This window comes from Berghia stephanieae, chromosome 1, assembly GCF_034508935.2.
Source record: "Berghia stephanieae isolate SIO BIC M18660-M18661 chromosome 1, UCSD_Bste_1.3, whole genome shotgun sequence".
NCBI classification, from domain to species: Eukaryota; Metazoa; Mollusca; class Gastropoda; order Nudibranchia; family Aeolidiidae; genus Berghia; species Berghia stephanieae.
Window position 1 is genome coordinate 27,746,252 of NC_088360.1, and position 16,195 is coordinate 27,762,446.

At 37.6% G+C, this 16,195-nt stretch overlaps 1 protein-coding gene across 6 annotated transcripts in view; it reads left to right on the forward strand.

Moving 5' to 3' along the window:
- LOC144971234 (serine/threonine-protein kinase Sgk1-like) overlaps nt 1-16,195 on the forward strand; it is a 185,991-nt gene that overhangs the window by 92,713 nt on the left and 77,083 nt on the right. For 2 of the 6 annotated variants that reach the window (XM_078911788.1, XM_078911778.1), the window contains exon 2: nt 7,067-7,524. The exons of 3 other annotated variants lie outside the window; for them this stretch is intronic. In XM_078911788.1, coding sequence (XP_078767914.1) covers nt 7,385-7,524 — 140 coding nt within the window. In that variant the 5' untranslated portion in view covers nt 7,067-7,384. Of the gene's footprint in view, nt 1-6,997; nt 7,525-16,195 lie in introns of all 6 variants that reach the window. One more of the 6 variants, XM_078911797.1, reaches the window with a different exon arrangement.

The window sequence follows — 16,195 nt, forward strand, 5'->3', positions numbered from 1 at the left end:
CCGATCGGGAAGGGCCGTAAATCATTAGTAGATATGCATAGTAGCCTGGACCTGGAATAGAATGGAATCGCCTTCTGGTCCAAAGTGCCAATCAGAGTTGCCAAATTTTAGTTCTTGAAAAGAAAATGCCAAATGTGTCTTGGGGAAGGGGAAGAAGAAGACGAAGAAAAAGAAAGAAGAAGAAGAAGAAGAAGAAGAAGAAGAAGAAGCTGAAGAAGAAGAAGAAGAAGAAGAAGAAGAAGAAGAAGAAGAAGAAGAGAGGAGGAGAGGAGGAGGAGGAGGAGGAGAAGGAGAAGGAGAAGGAGGAGGAGAAGGAGGAGGAGAAGGAGAAGGAGAAGGAGAAGAAGAAGAACAACAACAACAACAACAACTACGTGGCAACAATTTATTTACTAGGATTTGGCAAGGTATTGAAAATGCCAAAATGGCAATCCTGGCGTTTCTCTATGATATAAAATAAATTACATACCTGGAGTCATGCACGAACGTGAAATTGATTTCCGGTATGTACCAGTACCAGTACTGATGACGACGTGATTTCATCGGTCAATCAAACCATCAGGATCAAAGGTCGACGACCCCCCCCCCCCCCCCCCCCCCAAATTGGTTCAATGCGTTCCTGTTCCGTCCTTCCATAACGAGGCAATCGTGTGATATTATGTAATATAGTTATAGAATAAGTCCTTGGTATATTCTTACAATAATATGTCTTGGTAATAATGGATATAAAATACAGGTTGTTCAATGAGTATTATTTTCTCTGCTAAAGGCTGTCTTTTGGCGGAGTGAGTGAGTGAGTGAGTGAGTGAGTGAGTGAGTGATACACCAAGGGAAGAAGGAATTTTCTCTAGACTTATCTTGGCTATCTTATGATGTTCAGTTTTACCCATAGAGAATACAGTCTGTGGTTTTACCCGACAAAAGACGCTCGTTGAACATCATGATGATGTTTCGACTGATTATTAACACCTATTTCTGAGACAAACGATCGATATATTCCAAAGGATGTCCAATTTTTTTAGCTTTTGTTTTTTTTTTTTTTGTTTTTTTTTTTTGGTCAAGTTGAGGGTCATTTAAATCGATCGATATTTGATGTCAATTTGTTTTGGTCAGAATGAAAATCTTATCTCTTGTTAGATATGGCATTGCTGTAGGATGGTTGGATGGATTTGTCATTGATGGAACGGTGTCGTACTTTTCTATAAACAAACAAGCACTTAATACAGATGCACAAACACACTCATACCTACACACAACACAGTGACTCCCCCCCCCCCCCCACACACACACACACACAGTGGCCCACGTACGTGCACAAGCACAGATAAACACACGAGACAATTAAACACGCGCGCTACCGTATTTACATATTCAAAACAAACAAGGTGGCGTTTTTATACACCTCCGTTGGAGGTGTACAAAAACGCACAGTTTTTATACACCTCCATTGGAGGTGTACAAAAACGCACCGTTTTTATGCACCTCCGTTGGCGGTGATGGTAAAGTTGTTGCTGCATACGTCCATGAGGTTTAAATAGTTTTAGATTGCAGTTTAGCACGCTGCTTAGTGATTACCGATGTACGTTTATACAATGATAATAAATTAAAGAATAATAACAATAATTTAAAAAATCAAAAGTAAAAAGAAAACATGGCAAAAAAAAAGCAAACAAAAACAAAGTAAATCAAAAAAAAAAAAAAAAAGTCAACATTGGGAGTCGAACCCGGTACTTTCAAGGTTGGAGTCTGACAGCTTGTCCACTGCGCTACGGAGCCACCTGACTGTTCATCACATTTAATAAGGTCTTTCTAAAACATTATTTTGCCTTCAATGCAACTTCTATTTTCTGGTTTTATATTTCGATTTTTTAAATTATTAATATTTTTATATAAATTTATTAACAAAGACATCCTACAGATGTCACAATATAACTTTCGCCATGTCCAAATGAAGAAACACAATATCGCTAATAAAATTGGGTGGAATGTGCATGCGTGACGGAGGTGTATAAAAACGATCCGTTAAGATACACCGTCAACGGAGATGCATAAAAACACTACGAACAAACAACCCCACACACACACACACACACACATACACACAGTTGCCCCCATACGTGCTCAAACACAAACATAAATTCACACACACACAGACACACACACGGACACTCTCGCTTTCATTGTTACTTATCAGCCTTTCCGCACCCGGTCATTCACACACCCCGCACACATTTACTCACACATCAACGAACACACACACACACACACACACACACACACACGAACACACAATATAGTTTGATACTGTTCCAGACACATGTACATCACACCACGGTGTCACGTCTGGAAATGTCATGGCATATTAGATTTATTCACATTTTATTGAAATCACGGACAGACCAAAATACTCGTAACTAATGGGTTTTGACTGGGTATCGGTGACTGTGATGGAAAATGACTTTAAAAAATATATTTCAGACATTCATTTCTTATATTTAAAAAAATCTTAATATCGGTTTGCTCTCTCTCTCTCTCTCTCTCTCTCTCTCTCTCTCTCTCTCTCTCTCTCTCTCTCTCTCTCTCTCTCTCTCTCTCTCTCTCTCTCTCTCACGTAATCACAATCCATTTCCATTCACAATGGTTGATGTATTTTATTCGAGTGGAACTGTTTCGTCAGTTGAAATGTTGATATCAAGGCCAATTAGGTCAATTGTCAATTCATAGCGATGAGTTGTTATTTTTGTTGTTGTTCTATTCTGTAGACCGTGGCGAGTGACCTAGTTCTCTCTCTCTCTCTCTCTCTCTCTCTCTCTCTCTCTCTCTCTCTCTCTCTCTCTCTCTCTCTCTCTCTCTCTCTCTCTCTCTCTCTCTCTCTCTCCATCTCTCTCTCTCTCTCCATCTCTCTCTCTCTCTACATCGATTTATCTATCTATCTATCTATCTATCTATCTATCTATCTATCTATCTATCTATATATATATATATATATATATATATATATATATATATATATATATATATATATATATATATATATATATATCAATCTCGCTCTGTGTGTGAGAGTCTGTGTGTGTCTGCTCTGCGCGCACATCTACCCACCAACCCATCCTCCCACTAAATTCTCCAGAACACCAGATTCTGTGCACTACCAAGTTTAAATAAACACATTTTCCTTTCCCACAGGTGATAAAATTTTAGCCAGATTTATTTATCTGCACTGATAATTTAATACACACGTTTCGGAGTCTGTATCTGGTTGGTCTAGGAAGGTACTTGTTTCTGAAAATCAAAAACAAAAAAGTTTTTTTTAACCAAGGCATAGAGTAAAACAACCGCAGGGTACGATAAATGCACTACCGAATCTGCTTCAATTCCCCCCCCCCCCCCCCCCCCCCCCCGCCCCCTTCCACAATGAGTAAAATAAGTATTCAAAGTCTGAACGAAAGCAAAACAAGATTTTTGTTATGTCATCAAGTTCTGAATGGGTTCTTTTCTAAAAATAGACAGCTATTTAATTGTGGTGTTTTTTTTTGTTTGTTTTGTTTTGTACGTTATGCTGCAGTAACCTTGAAATAAATAGTCAACTTGACAGATTCATTCATTCATTCATTCATTCATTCATTCATTCATTCACTCGTTCATTCATTCATTCGTTCATTCATTCCCTATTTCGTCCTTTCAGACTGTTTGTAAACAAACTTGGGGAGAAATTCTTATAGATACCAACGGACATTTAATATTTCTTTCAACCTGCTGCTTATTATGACTGCATTTTGATTTTGTTGGTATATCCCCCCCCCCCCCCCCCCCCCTCCTTTTCCGCGCCCACTATCACTACCAACCATCACCACCAATAAACAGAATTATAAATGAATACAATTATTAACATTACCACTCCCTGTTTGTTTCAATTTTTGTTGTTGTTGTTGTTGTTGTTGTTGTTGTTGTTGTTGTTGTTGTTGTTGTTGTTGTTGTTGTTGTTGTTGTTGTTTTGTAAGCCAAAAAAGGCGTTGCAAACAAGATTTACACCTGATGCCAACTTAACCCCGCGTTCAAATCCGTTCATATTTTGATATTTAAGAAACATCAGGAGACGCCTCATCAATTTTGAATGGCTTTTTTATCTGGAAAATTTTGTCTCTCTCCAAATATCACATTGAAAATAATTTGATACCCATTACTGATTAGGACTGATACTATTTAGTTAGTTCTCTGGACCCCCCCCCCCCCCCCCCCCCCCCCCCCCAAACAAACAAAAAAAAAAACAAAAAACAAAAACAAAATAAAAACCCCAACAAAAAAAAAAAAACATAACAAAAACAAAAGAAAACTATAGAAAGAGAGAAGAAGAAACAAACAAACAAATATAGAAATAGGAAACAACCAAAAAAAAACAAACAAAACAAAAAAAAAAAAGCAAGCAAAAATTATAAAAAACAAAAAACAAAAACCAAACATTTCAAACAAAAAACAAACCAAAAAACAAAAACAAAACACAAACAAAACAAAGCATCACTTAGTGAAAGTATTGTGTTGGTTTCATCCAACTGCACTACAATAACAACAACAACAACAACAACAACAACAATAACAACAACAACAACAACAACAAATATTGCCTTCTAATACGTTGAGTCGCCTCATCAATGAAAAGAGCGAAAAAGATAACGATCTTTTCTACTTTTGTATTCCATTAATACATTTATTGAACTTTAGGATTTAGCAATATTCCTGAAGCAGTTTGGCATGGTTTGCTAAATCTATCTGACACTCCTGGCGAGAAACATGTTTTTAAAAAAAGAAAAAAAGAATTCTAATCTTTTTAGGATCACAAAACTCGGTGTCCTGGGATTTGAGCCGGTATCAGCCGGTCATTAATCAGAGATGAAAATAGATTTGATTAATTAGAAAATGACCACAGATGACCGTACAGATCATCTATCTTTAGGCTTGACCGGTGGCTGTGTAGATATATTAATATTATGTGAATAATATGTTGTATCATAAATACATACACACAGACATACATACATGTGTATTATTTGATATATTGTTATTATTATTTTGAATCAAATATAACCCATTGCCTCAAAACGGTATTACGTAGGAGTATACCTATATACAGGTCTGACATCCCAACGCAATTATGACCCAAGTTTAACATTGTTGTAGGACTTGCATGACGCCTGTTATGCGATGTTACAATTTTTTCGGACAGAGACAACTCTGTTTATGGCCAGGTAATCATTTTACACCAGAGTACGGTGAGATAATGTGAGTAAAGAGACTTTTTCGAAGGACTCAACTATGCGCCGAGCGAGGCTCGAACCCAAGACCTTCCGATCCGAAAGCGAGTGTCATACCACAAGACCACATAACCACGTAGATATTAAATCTGATAAAATGTGACATCTGACCTATTAATGACGTGGTTCTAAAACTATAAATAATTTTGACGTCATATTCCATTCTAACACACCCTTTCCTCTTTGATCCTAGTGAAATACGGTTCTGATTATTAAATCTTGATACACAACCGACTGAAGATGTATTGCGCTAACAATAATAGACCTATAAAAACTGTAGTCGCTGTAATTGACTTTAAAGTAATTTATTCTCACAAGGATCGAATACCCCTACTCTGTCCATCCACACTCGCATGTCTTCCTAATCACTCTCTCTCTCTCTCTCTCTCTCTCTCTCTCTCTCTCTCTCTCTCTCTCTCTCTCTCTCTCTCTCTCTCTCTCTCCCTCTCTCTCCCTCTCTCTCTCTCTCTTTCTCTCTCTTTCTCTAATATCATAATGCTAATAATAATAATAATAATAATAATAATAATAATAATAATAATAATAAATAATAATAATAATAATAATAATAATAATAATAATAATAATACTTTATTGCACCCAAAAATATTTTTTTTTGTAAAACACAGTAAGATATATAAGGAGCCGTTTATCTCTCCCCCCCCCCTCCCCCCCCCCTCTCTCTCTCTCTCTCTCTCTCTCTCTCTCTCTCTCTCTCTCTCTCTCTCTCTCTCCCTCTGTCTCTCTCTCTCTCTCTCTAAATTTCTATGTCTCTGTCTTTCTTTTGTTCCCTCTTTTCTCGATATAAACTCTCAAGAAAGAAAAAAAATAATCCACCCGAGAATGATGAATAAAGGATATGTTATTTTACTTATTATTGTTTTTCTTTTTAAATGTATATTTATATTCTTGGAATTGCTACCATCTGTTCATTATTACGCCATCGCCTCCGCCAAGGTGAAGGTCGCTGTTCCCCGTATGATTTACAAGGTTGTTTTCAGTAGTTTTCACCGCGACTCAAAGCAATTCCCTGTGTATTCGATTATCATGACTATTTATTGTCCTTGTTTCCCGTGCTATGTAGGTCATAAAAATTAACGTTATATTTCTGCATTATCATTGATGTTAATTTTTTTTAACCCTTCACCGTCGAGAATGTATGCATCTCAACTCGTAATATTATTAATTTCTATCTGGCGGGGTGATATATCTAGCTTTGGGAACCTTACGGTTATGAAATTACGGTTCGTGCGGCCATGTGGTCTAGTGGTATGACACTCGCTTTCGGATCGGAAGGTCCTGGGTTCGAGCCTCGCGCTCGGCGCATAGACGAGTCCTTGGAAAAGACTCTTTACTCACATTCTCTCACCGTAATCAGGTGTAAAATGAGTACCTGGCCATTAACAGCGTTGTCTTTGTCCGAAAAATTGTAATATCGCATAATAGGCGTCGTGTCCCGTCCTACATGGTAAATGTTGCTGTTGACCAGGGACCCCTTGTAAAGCGCTTTGAGCACATTTAGTGGATATTGCGCTATATAAAAGCTCATTTTAATTTTAATTAAATTTTTAATTTAATTAAATTAATATAACCGTTTTCATGAATGGAGCTGTCAGCTTTTAATAGTGATTTGTGTTTGTCAGATTCGAATAGTAGTGAAAAAAAAATAATTTATTTGATAAACTTAGAAAACATGTAAAATTATACGTCGCTTGAAAAGGGTTAACGTTAATTGTCATTCCTGTATCATATGACAGTTACAACACATCGGAAGAAACATTACTGTGAAACACGTTGAAATTATATTTATGAACAATAACAACTTGTAAAATGTGAGTAAAATTATTATTTTAAAAACCCGTTTTTAAGAGAATCGTTGAAAATTAACTGCTTGAAAACATTGCGTGGAAAAAAAATGGAGTTATGTTTTATAGCGAACTGTAAAAACACCAGTAACTTTCAAATGGTTGGACTAAGTATTTTCATTGTAATGTGAGGACGGAGAACCAGTATAGCGGTTCTGATAGTGTGTTTTAACTATTATTTATTATTACGACGTTTTGGTTTAACGCCGGATGTTTTGGGTTTCGACAATGAAGAACGTCTTTGTCAAAATTCTGGGGACTGAGAAGAGGGGCTCCCACAAGAAGAAATGCCCCGTTATCAACACAGATAGTAACGACAACGAGAATAAGGAAAATGACAACGAGAAAAAGTAAGTCATATTGTTTTGTAAGATTTTGTTTTATTTCACATATATATGTTGTTGGAGTGTGTTTGATCTTCTCACATCTCTTACTTTATGACATAACTGTCCTTTTATTATATATTATATATTGCATAATACTTTTTACCCTTCCTCTCCTTTCTGTTTCTCTCCCTCTCCCTTTTTCGCCCCCCCCCCCCTTCCTGGTCTCTCCCCCCCCCCCCCCCCCCCTTTCCTCTTCCTCTTGTCTTTCTCCTCGTCTTCCTTTTTTGTTTTCTCCTCCTTCCTATCATCTTTCTCCGCCTCCTGCTCTTCCTACTACTGATGCTGCTACAATAACAACAACAACAGTTACTACTGCTACTACTACTACTACTACTACTACTACTACTACTACTACTACTACTACTACTACTACTACTACCACTACTACTACTACTACTACTACTACTACTACTACTACTACTACTACTACTACTACTTACTACTACTACTACTACTACTACTACTACTACTACTACTACTACTACTACTACTCTACTACTACTACTACTACTACTACTACTACTACTATACTACTACTACTACTACTACTACTACTACTACTAACTACACTACTACTACACTACTAACTACACTACTACTACCACTACTACACACACTACTACTACACTACTACTACTACTACTACACTACTACTACTACTACTACTACTACTACTACTACTACTACTACTACCACTACTACCACTACTACACTACTACTACTACTACCTACTACTACTACTACTACTACTACTACTACTACTACTACTACTACTACTACTACTACTACTACACTTACTACTACACTACTACTACTACTAATTACCTACCACTACTACTACTACTACTATTCTCTACTTATACTACAACTCTATACTATACTTACATATACTACACATTCACACTGCATCATCATTGTTATTGTTATTTTCGTAAACATTTATTATTTATCATTATAATAACGATTCTACTTCGATGTTATTAGGTCTTCGAAAAGCACGCATTGTTAAATTACTATAATATTTCAACTTGTAAACAAAACAAGCATCCAACCCCCCCCCCCCCCCCCACCCCCCTCTTTACATTCCACACTTACTCTCAATCCCACCCCCTACACACACACACACACACACACACACACACACATACACACACACATACCCACAGACAAACATATATTCACCCCCCCCCCCCCCCCCCCCCCCCCCCCCCGACCACCAATTCGCCTCGTCTACATTCTTTCAACCAGCATCCATTTTACAACCAAAACAATTTAATCTTTAGTTGATCATAATTAACCTTATCTGTAATACTGTAATACTAGCCGCGAGGTATTCAATATGCCACGCTTGAAGGCTACGACAGATTGTCATCATAGCAATTTCATGACTAAATACAATATAAATGCCATCATAAATCAAAACAAATAGTTCAATACTCTGCTGCTAGAGAATGTATCACATGGACGTTAAAATGCATGAAATTGAATTAGATACAGGCTTCAAAACAGAACAAAATACTAAACCCTGTACATTTCTTGATCAAAACTAAACCCTTTTTCAGTTAATGACTAAAAAAATTATTGAACATGGAACGTTTAGGGTTCAAGACCATTCTTCGGCCAATGGATAAATTTAATAACGATAATATTAATGGGGTTATTTTCTTCTGATTTTGTTTCAGAAAAAGTTTGAGCCTGAATCGTTTCATATATAATACTTTGTTATTATTATTTTTTTTTCAACTTAAACAAAAATTCTCTCTCTCTATATATATATTTTAAAAACTAAATATCTGCATACAAGATATTACCATATATTATCGTCCATTCAGTTTGGTCTGGTGTGTGTGGCGCCAGGCCAAAAATCGTCTCTTGTTGCTGTTAATTCAGAAAAGTGAATGGAGCAGGTACTTATTGAACCCTCATCACCGCCGCGAAAATATTTATTCTCTATTGTCTTCTGGCACTTTCATACTCACTTCATCACTTGTTCTCTTGATGTTGCAAACACCAGGCAGGTGTGGAGTACATGGTCCTAGATAGTCTTACTTCTCTCTCACAACACTCACACACGCCTGTTTCTCTTATTTGGAGACTCTTTTGCGTGTGGAGTTTCAAGCGATTGTGTCCTGACCTCAGGTTAATTAGATTGTGATCTGTTCTTTTCTAGTTTTATTGACCGAAATGTGAAATAGCAAAATCAGGAGTTTAAGATTCTTATATTATTCTACCGTTATTTAAAGTACGGTAGTTCTTCTTCTTCTTCTTCTTCTTCTTCTTCTTCTTCTTCTTCTTCTTCTTCTTCTTCTTCTTCTTCTTCTTCTTCTCCTCCTCCTCCCCCGTTTCGCCTCATATTGTCTTCATGATTGAATGTCTAGTGGTGAAGGACCGCCGTTGTCTTCCCCAGCTCTGCCAGGGGCCCATAGAGTATTTGGTCTGGAGAGGTCAGTTGTGGCACCAGGCCCAAATGCTCTCTTACTGTTGCATACTTTGGGCAGGTTTGAAGAATACCACAGTGGGCATCTGTCTGTCTTCTTCTTCCTCCTCACCACAAGCTCACGGTAGTTCAAATTCAAATCTCTCCATCAAGTCCTAGGCATTTGTTTTGACCTTTGAACTTTAAATGAACTAATGGGTCATCGTCGTCTAGTAATAGGCCCCTGCTAGTCTAGGTCGATTTTGTAGGGCGCCTAATGGACACGCGAAAGTCTCGTTTTTAAATCTAGCTTGTCTGGACATATTAGCCACCCTTTCCCCCCAAACCTTCCAATCTTTATAAGACAAACTTCCACTTGTATTGTGCGGTTTTGTGGTCTTGTGGTGTGACACATGTCGTCTGATCGGCAGGTCGCGGATTCGAGTCCCGCTCTGAGCGGCGCACAGTTGAGTCCTTAGAAAATTATCTTTACTCACATTCTCTCGCAGTACTCATGTGTAGAATGAGATAAGATAAGATAAGATAAAATATACTTTATTGATCCGTATAATGGATATGATTATGTATCACACATGTATCATCACTAACTATATTAAATTAACAACGTTCATTTACACATTGTCAAACACTAATACTCTTCAACAGTCGTAACGTCACTTCCTTCCTAATGACGCATGGTAACTTAGTAACACTGGCTCTAAACTATCGGAACAATGGCGGACGCACGTATAAAATATTTCTCCGACGAGCATAAAAGCGTATCCAGAGAAAAAAACAACATAAATTTGATCATGTTTTGAGTTTTACACATTCTGATCACAAGACATATGAAAAGTTCTAGCCAGCATGAAGAATAAAAAGTAATGATTTTCTTTGTTTAGAACCAAGATGGCCGCCGTTACCGGGTGGCGTGACATCAGACTACTGAATCCAAGATAAGATAAGATAAAATATACTTTATTGATCCGTATAATGGATATGATTATGTATCACACATGAATCACCACTAACTAATTAAATTAACAAAGTTGATTTACACATTGTCATACACTTATTGATAAAAATACAAATCTAATATAAGATGAAATATAATATAAAGCAGATACAGGGAACACTATCAGAATCGTACGTGAAGAAGTTCTAGAATATTCTAATCGAATTGATTGACAGCAGGGTCGCTGAAGAAGAAGAGGAATAGGAAGAGGAATTGAAGGAGGAGAGAGTATTGAGGAATTGAAGGAGAGAGGATTGAGGAATTGGAGAAGAGAGGAATTGGAGAGAGGTCTGAGGAATTGAAGGAGGAGAGAGGTTTGAGGAATGGGAGAGAGGATTGAGGAATTGAAGGAGGAGAGAGGTTTGAGGAATTGAAGGAGGCGAGAGGATTGACGAATTGAAGGAGGAGAGAGGATTGAGACATTGAAGGAGGAGAGAGGATTGAAGAACTGAAGGAGAGAGGATTGAGGAATAAAGAAAGTTTAAAAAATGACGCTCAAAAGTCTGGAGTAAACGCCAATATCATTGGTTTTGTTTGATCTTAAAGCTAAACGATTACTATTGACCTTTGACATTCAGCTGACCCCTCACCCCTCCCACCCCCCTTCCCCAACAACCCATCTCTGACGTCCTCTCCTCATCCAATCCCAATGCACTTTAATCCATCCAGCCCAGCGACCAAACCGCCAAGCTAAAACCACCACTCCATCAATACTCTAAATTGATGATACCGTATGCTATGTTATCTTTATGATAATATTTATGTGTAGATTTGATGTGTGTGTGTGTGTGTGTGTGTGTGTGTGTGTGTGTGTGTGTAGATAGACGGTCGTATGTATGTACGTATGAGATGTGTCATTTCTCCCTGTCGTCACATACACACGTCAAAACTGTCAATCAATGTTACTATTTATAGGCTCGAAATCGTGATGACCGGACATTGTGGTTCACCAAGCCTGTGAACTGTGACTATGAATGAAAATAGCCAAATGTTAACATTATCATCACTATTTAATTTTGTTTTTTAAATTTTGTACAGACGTAGAAAGTAAGGTTTCAGATTCAGTGATGCAATACCAAGTAAACAGAAGTTATTTTATATGATATAGAATATCATTCTCTTTTGTTTTATAATATTATATTGTATTGCCAATTAAGATAAAAGGCAACCCCCCCCCCCATACACACACACACGCTCCCCACAGTTGTCCGTTATTCTAATTAGACAATCCGGAAATGTAAACCCACTCCACATCAGGTGTCAACTAATGATTATCTTTCTAATTTTAGATTGTTTTAATTTGTTATGCGTACAATTAGCACGAAGTTTGAAAATTGGCTACATAAACACTTCACAGATTATATTATGATAGATTGTATAGATAGAATGCGCTTGGCCAAGGAGTTCACAGCATTGCCATCCGGAAGTATAACGGACCAACACACAAACTCTGTGTAACCATGAATTTTTATAGTCTGGTTAATACAGTTTAGTGAGAACAACTCACAAACGCGGATGGCAAAAACAATAACAAAGGCCTGAGTGACGTCATCTGCATACTATCTATATAACTCGTGTTATATAGATAAAACGGAAATGACATCCCGCTGGTCTTTGCTATTGTTTTTTGTCTTCCATGGTTGTGAGTAATTCTCACTAAACGGTATTAACCAGACTATAAACGTTCATGGTTAAACACAGTTTTGTGCGTTGTTTCGTTATACTTCAGGATGGCAATGTTGTAAACTTCTTAGCCAAGCGCATACTATCTATAGAATGCTGTGTCACTCATCTTTGTTATTGTTTTTATACCGCAGCGTGGCTCAGCGGTACAGTCTTTGCTTCGTACCCGAAAGGTATCGAGTTCAATCACATGCTGCTGTGCTGCGTGGCCTTTAGCAAGTCACCTCGCCCTAGCTCAACTTGCGACCCTGCACTGCGGCTGACGCCTGGGTTATTCTAGTCTTCCCTTGGAATAGACCCCGGAGACAAATTTCCCCTATGGGATGAATAAAGGGAATTCTTTTTTTAATTTTTATTATTAAAAAAAAAAAAAAAAATAAAAACAGAAAAACAAAGCAAATATGAAAAAACCCCACAAAAAACGTGCCTTTTGTCACGTTGCAATTATAGCCTCTTTCAAAATATCTTTGTTTTACAACTGATGCTTCGACCTCATGGGAGCGATCTATATTCAGGTTTTCGTCCAACCAAGTCATCAATAACATGATTTGTTGCTGGACAACGATTGGACATTTCTTTAAAAAGTAAATGTAAACACGCTGCTTTGTTTATGAAAGTTGTAAACATACACACGTGTCAAACTGAACAAAATGACCAATCGTGATGTAAGATACAGTAAAATTACTTTAAACTGAAAGAAGCTAAACCGAAAAATACCTTAAACCGAAAAGAATTTAATAAATTGTACTAGTTTCTTCATTATCTTTCTACTAATTCTTACGATGAACCGAAATACGTCTAAGAAGGACTTTCTTTAAACCGAAACAACTTGAGAGTACCTTCCCTTTTTCTTTCTCTATTTTTCTCAAAAAATTCGGGAAGGTGGCCACACGTAATAATGCCCGGCGATATCAAAACAAAGAGCGTAAGTATATAATGAATTCACCCCATACACCGGAGCATACTCAATGTCTCAATCGTTTCTATGTTATATGTTTGTGATGAGAATATTGGCTATTAAGCTTAACTGCTGGTCAAAATTACTTCGCGATGGTGGCGAACGAATCGGCGATCTCAAGAAGTGGGTGAGAGAGGGATCTAGAAATGACTTTGGGTTTGAAACGAATATTTTTTTGTGTTCGTGGATAGCTCACACGGTAGAGCCACGCTCTCACCTGCCAGGCGGAGTTGTCGTACCAATAAGGTCGCAGGTTCAAACCCCACCACCGCTGCGAAAAAATTTTTTTATTCTCTATTGTCTTCTGGCACTTTTCTACTCACTTCATATCTTGAAGTATATAATGAGGGTGATGGGTGGGGTGGGGGCTAGGCAAACACTTCAATCACTGCACTTGGGTTTGGCCAGCACCACTATCGAAGACTGGAAAAGGAAGACAACAGGTGACTGGCAGGCGAAAAATGAGGAAAGAGGGGGAGTTGGGGTGTAGAATCACGCAAGCGAGATGTTCTCGCTCGTGTGTTGATGCTTTGGAACTGACTGGATTTTCAACACGACAATAAGGAGGGGGTAGGGGTGGTAGACAACTTACCATTGACATGCCATTTCATTTCCACTTTGATTAAATGTGTGTGTGTGTGAAAGGGGGGGGGGGGGGGGTTCTATGTAATTAGGCATTTGAACCTAATGGCTTTTCAACAAAAGAGGGGTGTGTAGTAGACAACTTAGCATTGACACGCCTTTTCATTTCCATTTCACTTCACCTCTGAGTAGCTGCGCATCATTCATTATCAATTATCGCACAAGAACTTTCGATCTTATTTTAGCTTTACATTTTACTAAAAGAAAGCACTGTGCTTAAACGTGAAGTCGATGAAAAAAAAGGTTGATCAAGACGGAGATGTGTAAAATACGCGGCATCCCGAACTCAACTCTTTCAACAATTTTGAATTGAAAACGAAAACCCCCAAAAATATTTTTAAAACACACCAAAAAAAAAATAAAAATTATAGAATAATAAAATTGAAAAATAATAATTTTTTAAATGGTTACGAAGACGGCATTTATTCAACAACTACATTTAAGGGGAAACCCATGATCATACGATTAAATGAGCAAATTTCTTAAATAGTTACTACCCTTGAAAAACATTGAAAAACGGGAACTTGCTTTAAACCAAAATGTCTTTAAACCGAAATGGTTTAGAAGGTCCCCAAAATTTCGGTTTAAAGTAATTCTACTGATTTCGAAAGCTGTGAGCACTTTTCACTATGTGGGTCACTTTGAGCACATTTTACAATGTGACCAATGACCTCGAGCACATGGAAAGTTAATATAGATAGTATGCACTTGGCTAAGAAGCTCATAACATTGCCATCCGGAAATGTAACGGACCAACAGACAAAACTGTGTGTATACATGAACGTTTATAGTCGGGTTAAAACAGTTCAGTGAGCATTACTCATAAACGCGGATGGCAAAAAACAATAACAAAGACCGGAGTGACGTCATCTTCGAACTATCTATAGATCGCTCCCATTGCCATGTGACCTTGTTGCTATGAGTCTCGGGTTATTCAATCATCATACAATAACAGTGATTACACTTTTGAACATTACGTTAGTACCTGATTGTATAATTTGTTACTTAAAGTATTGATATGTCTTTCCTCTGACGTCATTAATTCGTTAGTGCCGCTCGGTGCTGTCGTACTTACGACACGGGAGACAATTAATTATTTTCTCGGCGTCAATCTTGACATCCTGTTATCGAATGCATCAGAAGAACTTGACTAATTGCTTTCCCAGCCATTAATTAAGGATTGGGGATACATCATGACATGCTTCTCCAAGCCCATCCATGTCCGTCACCCACGCGCACGCACATCGTATTCAAATGCGAGGACATCCACTCTGATGGGATGAGATGTACTTATCTGAAGGACTTCCGTTAATGGCCGTATTTGTGACTTATCTACTCGAACTGGTATTATATCCGTGTGAACCATACTGATGATATGTATTTGACTAAAATACTCACAACATCCGTCAGTCGGATATTACATATCATACCAACACACCAAACAATGCGTAAGCTAAACGTTTACATGCTGAATGATAGAATTTAGGGAGAACTAATCATAAAAGTGGCCGTTTGAGAACAATAACAAAGAGCTGAGTGACGTCACTTTCGTTCCTTCCATACACATAACATTTGGATTCCAGCTCATGTGAAAGTTAGAATTTTGGGTTAAAAAAATGCTTTATTGTTGGAATCAATTTTGTTTTTATAACATAAAAAAAAAAAGAATTTGATTTTCTTAATCCTAAAATTTTGACATTAAACCCAATTTTCTTAATCTGCTTTATTTCAAAATAAAATTTTGATACGGTTGACTGACCGTAGCCTTCGTAAACTCATACTCATAGCCTGACACTGACCAAAATGTTACGTCAAAATACAAGGCCAGACCATTAAAAGTTGTCAAATCGTGAGTTGTATTCAATCGTTCAACCAAGGGAATCATTTCTTTCCCGAAGTAAAGTTACCGAAGCCGAAGCCT